This window comes from Diabrotica virgifera, chromosome 1 (assembly GCF_917563875.1).
Source record: "Diabrotica virgifera virgifera chromosome 1, PGI_DIABVI_V3a".
NCBI classification, from domain to species: domain Eukaryota; kingdom Metazoa; phylum Arthropoda; class Insecta; order Coleoptera; family Chrysomelidae; genus Diabrotica; species Diabrotica virgifera.
In genome coordinates this window covers 19,671,702-19,683,053 of record NC_065443.1, presented here as the reverse complement: position 1 = coordinate 19,683,053, position 11,352 = coordinate 19,671,702, and the positions used below count along the sequence as shown (strand labels likewise).

Genomic DNA, 11,352 nt, shown 5'->3' with positions numbered 1-11,352 from the left:
CTCAAATACAAAAGTAACAAAACTAATCATAGTAATCAAAGTAACGAATACTGTAAATGATTACTTTATACAAAAGTACCGATTTGTAACCAATACTCGAAAGTAACTATAATCAACATCACTACTCTGAAGAGTCCTATAAAACTACATCTAAACCAGTTCCTTAAATTCTTCAACCATGACACTCTCCTTCTTCCTATACTGCTTCCTCCTCTTAGCGTTCCCTATATGGAATAGAATATCGATTCGTTGACACAGAAATACGCAATTGAGGCGTAGGGGAGAGTTGGATAAAACGGGATAGTCGGATAAAACGGGATACCTAGCCTAGAGACCCAACTAGTGGTGCTATCAATCTGACAACGACGGAAACTTGTTAACAGTCGTCATTTTAACATTCTCAAATCGTTTTACCTTGATGCCACTATTTAATGAAAAGTTGTTGTGTTTAGAATTGTTTGACTCTATTTTTTTGGTACTTTGTACTTTTAAGTGCGTTGTTTTCTACATTATACTGCCTACATATATAAAAATATAATTCCGGTGACTATTACATTTAATTAAGCAGTCATTAACGAATATTTTCATGTGTAGTCTACCTAATTTTACTTTCACATTTAGACATCAGCCATTTTTATTTTGAAAAATGTCTGAGTTTGACAAAACGGGACACTTACAAGTTGGATAAAATGGGATACAGTTTCTTATGTCCCGTTTTATCTACCTATTTATTTGTTGGCCTATTAATTTTTTAAATAGAGATATGAAGCATTTTCTCATACCGTAGAGAAGAACAACATATTTTTATGTGACTTTTGTTCTGATATACGTACCTAGTCCTAAATAAAAGGTCTTATTTCCCATTTTGTCATAAAACATAAAAAACGCCTATTTTTAAGTTTCTGACTACTGAAGATATTATTTTTTCAAGAGTAAATTAAGTTTTAGATAATTTTATACAAAAAATTAAATATTATAAACCTATCCCGTTTTATCCAACCGCGGTTGGATAAAACGGGATGTGTAGGTCTTTAATAAATATTTTTTTTACTATTTTCCAGTTATTAAAAATATCTAAAGATATGTTGTTTGTGTGCTGCAATAAATGTTATACCTATAAAAAATAATATTATGATAATTTCTTTAACATATTTTCCGTAGTAAAAGTAAACAAGAATGGTATCCCGTTTTGTCCAACTCTCCCCTAATATATTGTTTGTCTTATAAGTGTTCTGTATATTTTAAAAAGAATGGCAAATTTTGCTTCTAAGTTTTGCAAAAGTCATCGTCATTGACTGGACAACCGTTTTTGGGTCTATTTGGACTGGACAACCTTTTCCAGGATTCTTCTCCATTTTGATCTGTTTCGTACTTGTCTCTGCGTATCTCAGCTTCGGCCTTCCTCTTGTTTTTTCCCAAGATTGTTTGTGGGCAACCTTAGGAAATTTGTTTGGTACTTCTTTGCTTATTTTGTTTGATATTTTGCCATATTTCATTCTTCTCACATGTCCCATCCTACCTAGCCTTAATATTTTATGAAATGTTTCAATTATTATCTATCTAAATCACAGCCAACTAATATATAGATATTATTAATTTTGTTATTTTTTGCATCGAAATCGAAACGTCAAAAAATGTACAAAGCAGAGAGGAAAATAAAACACATGGCAAGTTTTAAGACTTTATTAAATCAAAAATTAAAATATGTACAAAGACAAAAACCATTAAAGAAGATGTACGAAAGTAATTGTTTTATTGTTTGTACTAGTAATATATCGAATATATTATTGTTAGCTAAACGTAAACATTTATGATTTATTAGAATTACACAACACTCATCTACAATCAGAAGTTAGAACTGAAATTAGGGATATGACGTTTGGTTATTGATGTGGTCGTTAAATTTTTTTTTTAAATATTTCATTATTTTTATATACATTAAATAGTAATGGAGACATAATACATCCCTGCCTAAACTCCCCTCCTGATTTCAATTTCTGAACTGCGTTTTTATCTATTACAATTTGTGCTCTTTGATTCGAGTAAAAGTTTGTTGTTATTCCTAGGTCACTCTTGTCTATATTTTATTTCTTAAGAATTTGGACTAATTTTTCATGCCTTTCTTTACCAAATGCTTTTTTAAAATCAAAGTAACATTGTATATTTAGGAATAGCGCAAAAGGTGAAAAGTAAAGATTATTTCGGTATATATCTTGTTTTGTATATTGTGTTAATCAAGTCTACTTTAACCTTTAACTACCCGCGCATCAAGTTATAACATAACTACACGCGTGGCGTACTTTACACGCCACAAGAAAATACACTTAAAAACAGCGGATTTGATTATTTTTTTTGAAAAAATACACTTAGTTGTTTGTTATAAACCTTATTCGGCATCAGTGAATACTTGGAGTTCCTTCTCAGTAAGCCAATTGGGATTTATAACTGGAATCATGGAATAACTGGATTCCATGATAAATAAAATTACGAATAAAAATTTTTTTGAAATGTGATTTTTTACAGGAGAAAAAGTATTGTTTATAAAGAAAAATATATTTTGTGCCATAATGACTAAAAAACAATTGAAATATGTACTCATATTACGACTTATATCAATATAATCGTGGCGTATATTGTCCACCACCGGAAACAACAAATAATAAACTGTAAATTACGATCTTCCCAGAACGCCGATTATAACGAAACTAAAACCAAATTGTAAAGCACATTCCAGTGATAGGTTAGAGAGATAAACAAGGTCAAAAATTAAATTTTTTAATATATTTGCAGTATAATTCTTATATCTGGCGTACCAAATACGCCAGCGCGTGTAGTTAAAGGTTAATGTTTGAACCTACTGTTTTGCCATTTTTCCTGTTTTTGAATGCCATTTTAATTTCCTTTCTTACTACCTATAAAACCGTACCATCTTCTACTTCTATTTTCATAATATCTTCTGTTCTATTCTCTTTCAACGACTTATTGATGTATTTTATCCATCTCTTTAATTTTTTGATATTATTTAACACTAGTTTCATATTTGAATCTTTCAATATTCCAGGCTTTCTTTTTCTATTTTTGTAGTTAATTGTTTAATCTTTTTGTGTGTTAAAACTATCATGTCTTTCTGGTTTTCTTCCATTTCTGTGCATTATTCTTTTAACCATTCTTCTATTGCTTGCTTAATTTTGTATTTTATTTGTTTATGAATTTTTTTGTACATCTGATTTTCTTTTTATGATGTCTTTCTTCTATTAATTCTAAAATTTCCTTTTTATGACTTCATCCATTGTTTCCTTTTGTATCTGGTTGTTATCAGAATTTTTTTTTACTTTTTTCTATTTGACTCTATTGACTATGATTCAAATTTACTTGTTTCCAGATACTTTCATATGTTCTAACTGAACAGAAATGTTATAGTAAAGAAACATATCCATAATTTCATCTCTAACCGATTCTATTTCTCTATTTACTAGAATAACAGACATTAATTTTTATAGAAATATAAACCAATTTACAAAAATCTGCAAATTGTTCTTAACATTCATCAGTCATGGTTTGTCTAGATATAAATTATTTCTAATTTACTTACATAAATAACTGATTTATTATATATACACCATTACTTTAATCTGCATAACTATTATAAAAAATATTATAAGTAATTTAAAACAAAATAAGAATTTTAACTATTAGTATACCCTTTTTAAGAGTAATTTCTTTGCACTTCAAATATGTAATAAAACCAAGTAAAACAGTCAAATAGTTAAAAAAGGTACCAAGGACACAGTTGGCTAGTAAAAGATCCACGGATGTTAAGGGAACCTATTAAAATTCAAAAAATCAATCTTGCATGACGATTTCGTTAGATAATGGAATGAATAACTGTCAAAAAGCTCAATCGTATAGAGCTTTGACAGTTGTGTAGGTACCATTTAGAGAAAAACATCGATTTTGTAGGCAATCCTCCATAAAGTCCTTACTTGGCACCCTGTGATTTCTTTGTGTTGTGTTGCAGAGAATCAAAAACAAACTACTCGTGGAAAGTTTTAGGACGCCGGATGAGGTGTCGACTTATTTAAAAATCTAAACTAAAAGTAACTACTTTACTTTAACCCTCGTAAGGCGGTACTTAGATTCTTACGTAAACGACGGTGCAGGGTGCATTTACACCCCATCCGTATATCCATTGTTTTTCATATGTGAACGTCGGGGAAATTAATTTGAAAAATAAATAGGACTTGCTTATTAAACTATGAAACATAATTTTACAAACAAAGTACTCATTTCTTCTTAAAAAAATTATTATCATTGCATCACAAACACATGAAATTTTTCACAGAGTGAGCAACACAAAGTTTTTACACACAATACAGTTATGTCGGGACTTCCTGTCTTTTTCTGTGACATAAGTAACAACGACCTTGTTCCGTAGCTCTGTTAGCTCCAGGTGTAACATCAGAAACGTCCAATTCAGGAAATGAAATTTTCATCATATGCACCCTACTGTCATTTTTCCAAAAAAAAAAACACTTAAACGCAAACAGTTTTAAAGCTGTAATGGGTGGAGTGCGTTTAGAATTGAATTTAATGCGAATAAAAAAATGGACAAAAATAAAAAAAAATTATCAAAAAGATAGGTGAGAAAAACGAGGTCTGGGGTGCGCCTTACGAATGTTAAACAACAATAAAACTGGTTTTTTCCCAAATCATATTTTTCTTATATTTAACTTTTAGTATACTTTAGTAAATAATAAAGAGTTGATTAAAAAGGGAAACTTGCCGTAAACTTTAATGCAGATAAATGAATAAAATTCAGACCAAAGTGTTGTTGAAATTTTTTATATATTTTGTTTTTTCGGTGATGTGCAAAGAAACTAGTGGAAAAAGTAGTCCTATTATAAATATAATATTAACGCTATATCTAAGACGATTTTTTAAAAACCGAAAAAGTTAAAAAGTTTAAAAAAATATATGTCAACAAAATAGTTTTACTAAGCTACACGTAGCATATACGATTTTTTTATTAATTACATATATTTTTTTCAAATATACAGCATCGGGATTCAAAGAACTGAACATATATGATTTAACATTGGGTTGAATGTTAGTTTTCTTTAATGGCATAGATATTAATGATTCATACAGTCGCAATCAAATTATAGTATAATGTGTAGTTGAGTAAATGTCTTATTACTTAGCAAAGTACTTTTTTTTGCGAAAGCTGGATTGCAAAATTTATTTTGCAAAATCTATTAAACCGATCTTAATTAAATGTATAGTATTGTTTTATTGTATCATATAGTTTTTCTAGGTGAAATATGAAGGTTCTAAGTGTAGTATAAATGGTGGAAAAACGTAAAATGCGAATACTTGTTTTTTTTTATTAACAAGGGTGACAATTTTTAAAATTTTTAACGAACCCTACGTTGTAGGAAATTTAATTACGCAAGTTTTATGTTAGTGCAACTTTTCTCGGAAATGAATACTTTTAAAGTTATAATCCAAAAATGAATAAAAAAACGAATTTTACTTTTTCGTGACATTTTGATTATTTAAACAATGTTCAGGACCTTTTTGAGTGGGAGAATAACTCACATAATATTATATGAGTTATTTTCAAGCAAAATATAATCCTCTCAACATCCAAATGTACCTACTAATGTTTTTACAGATGCGCCCTGGTCTATGCTATATATTATGTTCATTTCTTAGATTTCCAACGCTATAATTTAATAAGCTTTAATTCATTTAATCTGCATTTTTGTAACAAAAGCTATTGAAAAATTAAGGCATTATCATAAAAGAAAATACAAACAAAAACTTTGATATGTCTGTGTGCTACTGCATTTCTAACTGTAAAGTGTAAACCAAAATTTCCTAGAAAATAATAATTTTACAAGTAATTTAAAGAAAATACATAGAAATACCAGCCTATTTCAGCTTCATCACAATTTTAAATACATACATAATAGCGTGGAAAGGGATTTTAAATACCATTTTAACTCACTTATATAAAAAAATAAAAATATGACGCTCTTTTTTTGCTCTAGTGATGCATAGATCAAGTCTAACAATCTAGTTCCTTAGTGGTCTCTTGTTTTCTGGAGCAGCGCCTTCTAGTTTTCCTGTTACCACACAGTAGTTTCTTTCATCGTTACATTTTATTTTATAATAGAGCAGTTTTCCTTTAAAACTAAAATGACAAAAGACATTCCTCTTATTGGATCTGGAGTTTATTGATGGAGATAGGTACTACTAAAATATCTTCCGTTAGACTTGATGAACCACATTCTAGACCTGGATCCCGCGTAGGAAAAAAAAGTTGATTAATAGCAAGCTGAAAATTTGTTAATAGCTTAACGGTGTCTAGTCGGACAAACATTGATGCACGGGAACACTGAAACAGGGGAAGTTTTAACGGTGGAGCATGATAAACGTGTCGTTCTGACAAGTTTATGATAGTGAAAAATAGCAAGTTGTTTTTAAGTTTATTCAATAGCCAACGTTATAGAATATATGAAAAAATGTTTGTCCGACAAAAAGGTTGGGCATTTTAACGAGTCCGACACGTAGAACATGTCACATCACAGGAACTATGTTGGTGATGAATAGCAGTCTGATTTTTGCATGAGAGTTTAATGAAAGGTTAAAAAAGCAATTGGAAGTTCTGTCGGACAAAATGAATGGGAAATTTTCCTAGTCGGACATTCTAAACATGTAAGATATAGACAAAAATGTTGGTAATAAATAGCAAGCTAATTTTGATTTGTTTATGTACAAATTATATTTTGTAACGCAAAAAGTTATATGTCGGACAAAAAGTTTGGGCAAATCGAAGGAAATAAATAAAAAACATTTTTTCAGAATGACTTAGTCACATATTGATAAAGCTATTTTAGTTGTATATTATTATTTATATTCACATATTTGCATGTGCATTTATATACATGCACACTCCAAAAACAGTGAGGTAAGTATCAATGCATGTATACATTGCAAAACAATTATTTTCTTGGGTGGAGTTTGTTCTAGATATTCTCAAAATTACAATAAAAAATGTCAAAGAACATGTGAAAGCAATCTCTTAGGGTTTTCTAATTAGGCGCATCAGAAAGTACGGAAAATTTCCTACAAAAAACGTTGTATACATTTTTTTCCATACTCAAATCTTAACCCTGTAAACGACATTGAAAAATGTGAAGAGTCTAAAACTTCGGTGCTTATAAGAATAGACGTAAATATGACACATTATGCTTAGAAGTATGTATTAGAAGGCTGCATTTGTCAGTGTGACACTTTGTGCTATACAAAGTAGTATTTGAAAGTACATGGTCTCTGAGTTTCTGTTTGCCACGTGTGTTGGAAATTAAAATTTATATTAACTATGGAGTGTTTTTGTGTCTATTTTTGAGTGTCGACAGTTTAAATTTTAAGTCGCCAAATCAAAAGTGAAACCATTCAACGGAACATTTTTGAGTAATTTTCGAACATTTTACAAAGTTAGTAAAATACTTGGTCATCAATTCAATGAGGTTCAGTTGCCAGATAATTGTGAAAGTTCTATTGAATATCATTCTTCGTGCTATAATACTTTGCTTGATTGAAAAAGGGTACCTAAATAAATTATTACTAAAATTGTAATAACGTAATTTTTCTCAACTTTCTACAAATGAAATAATAATGTAATATTATTAATAATGTAATATTATTAATAATAATGTAATATTATAATTAATATGTCACATGGCAAGAAATAATTTGCTGCCAAAATAAATCGATTAGTTTAAATTTGAAGTTACGATTGCAATTTAGTATGAATTATTGTCAAAAGTGACAGTTTTTCTTAAATGGAAATGTATTCATAGACATAACGGTAGACAGGGAATACAGTGCAAAAAGTCGATAGGTGGTCTATCTATCTCTTTTAACCAAGCGATCCCGCGCATGTGGCAGACAAAGATAGCTAGACCACTCAATCCATAATATAATTTACCTGATCTACTATAAATGTATTACAGTGAGGTATCTAAATTATGTTGACATAAATCGAAAGATATCGATTGTAATTGATTGCAGGTACTTTTGACATAGAATAATCACCCCTTATTGAAATTTCAAAAATTATTTTTTTAAATTGTCCGACTACAAAATCTACCCCTTATTTTTTTCCGACAACAGTCATTCTTAATAAGGAATAATTTACTTAATTAAATTTCGTCTTTGTCGGAAAGCTATTTATCACCAGCATTTTTGTCTATATCTTACCTGTTTAGAATGTCCGACTACGAAAACTTCCCATTAATTTTGTCGGACAGAACTTCCAATTGCTTTTTTAACCTTTCATTAAACTCTCATGCAAAAATCAGACTGCTATTCATCACCAACATAATTCCTGTGATGTAACATGTTCTACGTGTTGGACTCGTTAAAATGCCCAACATTTTTGTCGGAAAAACATTTTTGCATATATTACATAACGTTGGCTATCGAATAAACTTAAAAACAACTTGCTATTTTTCACAATCATAAACTTGTCAGGACGACACATTTATCATGCTCCACAGTTAAAACTTCCCCTGTTCCAGTGTTCCCGTGCATCAAAGTTTGTCCGACTAGACACCGTTAAGCTATTAACAAATTTTCAGCTTGCTATTAATCAACTTTTCTTTCTTACGCGGGATCCAGGTCTATTCTTTATTATACAGTCCACTACTTTACTCAAACAACCACTGTCCTTAAATTTGGTATAATATTTCATCTTTTAAATTTGGTTTTAGACATTTCTTTGTAAAAGCGTATTTTTTTCGGCAAAATTTTAAAAACTGCTGATTTTTATATAATATGTTTAAAGGAAAACAAACCGAAGACTCAAAAATGACCAGATATGGACCTATGTGATGTTCTGTAATATAAAGCTTCCTATTTACTGGACTGTGTTTAGTAAAAATAAGTGAAAAAATGTTAGCTCTTGTAAAAATTAAAATATAATTTACTAATACCACCATTACAATATTTAACACATTATTTAACAGTACTTTTTTGTTTAGTGATCGTTATAGTTGACGCTTCTGTTTCGTTATCGGGGCTAGCTCCATCCGCGAAGAGGACGTCTGGTAAAGATCCCGAAGGCTCTGCTAGTTCTTCGGGAACGTCTTCAACGTTTGATTGCGTCGTCCAAGCTGGTGTTAGAGATCGCGTTGCTTCTGTAACTACACTAGTGTTGAGGAGAGTGTTTTTAGCCGTGAAAAGTACTTTGTCTATATAGAACATTGTGCCTAAGTTGTATACGAAAACTTCACTTTCTACTATTTTTGCATCGTTGATATATACGTCATCTAAAAAAGAATAGAATATATAAGAATAATTCCTATAATGTAACATATATGTAATACTACAATATGAAATTTATTTTAGAGAAATAATTTGCCTTTTAGATTTCCCCTAGTCTTCTCTAATTCATCGTTCCTCAGCTTTGCAAGTTTTACAAAGCACAAATACAGGAGTTACCAGAATCTGGTCCCAGTTGAAGTCTTTATTTCTTCGGAAATAAAGCTTCAAACTTTTTAAGTAGACCATATCGAATTATTTATTTTAATTTGGCATTCGGAGAAAATTTATTTCTCTTTTCGTTCAGAGCACACCATAGAGCCTCTCCGATGATCTCTAAGGAGGGTGAAACGTATTTAAGGGGGGGATATGGTTTGAAATATTTATTTTTTTTATTATCTCAAATAAAAGTGCATACTTTCAAGAATACTCTCTGAAAAAAAAATTTCAGATTGATCGGAGTAAAATTGCCAGAGATACAGCGTGTTGAATATTTCTACCTTCGACTCGCTTTGCCGCAGTTACGCGCCAGCACGCTCGAGCGTAGTGAGAAACGTTAAACAACTGTTCGCCTTCTCTTTTGTAGATTACTCCGCGATTCAAAAAACATATACCTATGTGCATCACTTTACGATTTGGCAGAAAAATAAGAAAATGAAGATGCAGTTGTCAAAACTTTTAACGCATTTTTCTCAAAAATGCTTTTTTAAATGCGGTGGACATTGTAACTGACAAACGACTTGACCGATCTACCTGAAATTTTGCATAGATTTTTTTATACATTTCATGGGGTAACAACGTCGAGATATTTTTCGTTTTATGCTTATTTTTTGTTCAACACTAATAAATATTTTGATTTTCACAAAATTTTTACCAAAAATTTCGTATTTTTGACTTATTTGGCTGATCTGAGTGATACCAAAAATTCAAAAATCATTAGAAATAAAAAACTCGACGTTGTTACCTCGTGAAACTCATAAGCTAATTAAACCTTTTTGAATTTATTGTTTCGTATGATCCAGTGACGAGTTCTTATGACCACCGCAAAATCCATTTTTTTAGCTGCCTGTCAAAATTTGTTATTACCAATGACTTATTTTTCAATATTTTGATTTTTTTTTAAATATTCTTTGAATTAAATATGTTTATTTAATTTAAAAATAAAATAATTCTATCATAGCTTCGAAAAAAATTCACAAAAATGTGCTTGCTTCATATGTTGATTCCAAACCATACCTCCCCCCTTAAGAGAATGATGGTCCTCTCTAAACGAATTGAAATATAAGTTGTTTCTCATTTTCATTTTATATTAGTTTACTCCTATCTAACTACAGGGAACCAAGATTCGTTGGAATTTTTAACTAAATGAATAGACAGGTAGTAAAATGCAATTTTAGATTTCTCCTAGGCTTCTTTAATTCGTCGTTCGTCTACATTACAAGTATTAGAGAGCACCAATACAGGAGTTACCAGAATCTGGTCCCAGTAGAACTCTTTATTTCTTCGGAAATAAGGCTTCGAACTTTCTAACATAAATACTTAAACAAACAAATAAACAATACATTTGCTGGAAGTTGAAAAGTTTTAAAAACAATTTTATTCGTAATGACAATTTCTTCAAAGGAACATGACAGTGGGGACAGAAGAATTAAAAACATACGACTTAAGAGTAAACACCGATAAAACTAAAGTGATGGAAGTAACAAAAAACAATACAAAAATAAACATTAACATTGAAGGTTGAAGGAAATTAAATCGAACAGATAGAAGTATTCAAGTAATTTAGTGATGTTTGAATAATAATGGGTCACAAGAAGAGGATATTGGTGCCAGAATAAACGCAGTAAGTAAAGTGTTGGGTATTAGAAGCACAGACAGAAGAAGAAACGAAGACATTAGACAAGAACTAGGAACGAAATCATTAAACGTTAAAGCAGAAGAAAATAAATTGAAATGGTAGGGACACATGATCAGAATTAACGAAACTAGATGGAAGAAGATATAGGAAGCGAGAAAAATTGG

At 30.2% G+C, this 11,352-nt stretch overlaps 1 protein-coding gene across 1 annotated transcript in view; it reads right to left on the bottom strand.

Moving 5' to 3' along the window:
• Positions 1-1,669: 1,669 nt before the first annotated feature.
• Positions 1,670-11,352, bottom strand: part of LOC114324605 (transforming growth factor-beta-induced protein ig-h3) — a 237,105-nt gene continuing 227,422 nt past the window's right edge. Inside the window, exon 6 of the mRNA XM_028272471.2 lies at positions 1,670-9,338. Within this exon, the coding sequence (XP_028128272.1) occupies positions 9,025-9,338 (314 nt within the window). The 3' untranslated portion in view covers positions 1,670-9,024. The remainder of the gene's footprint in view (positions 9,339-11,352) is intronic.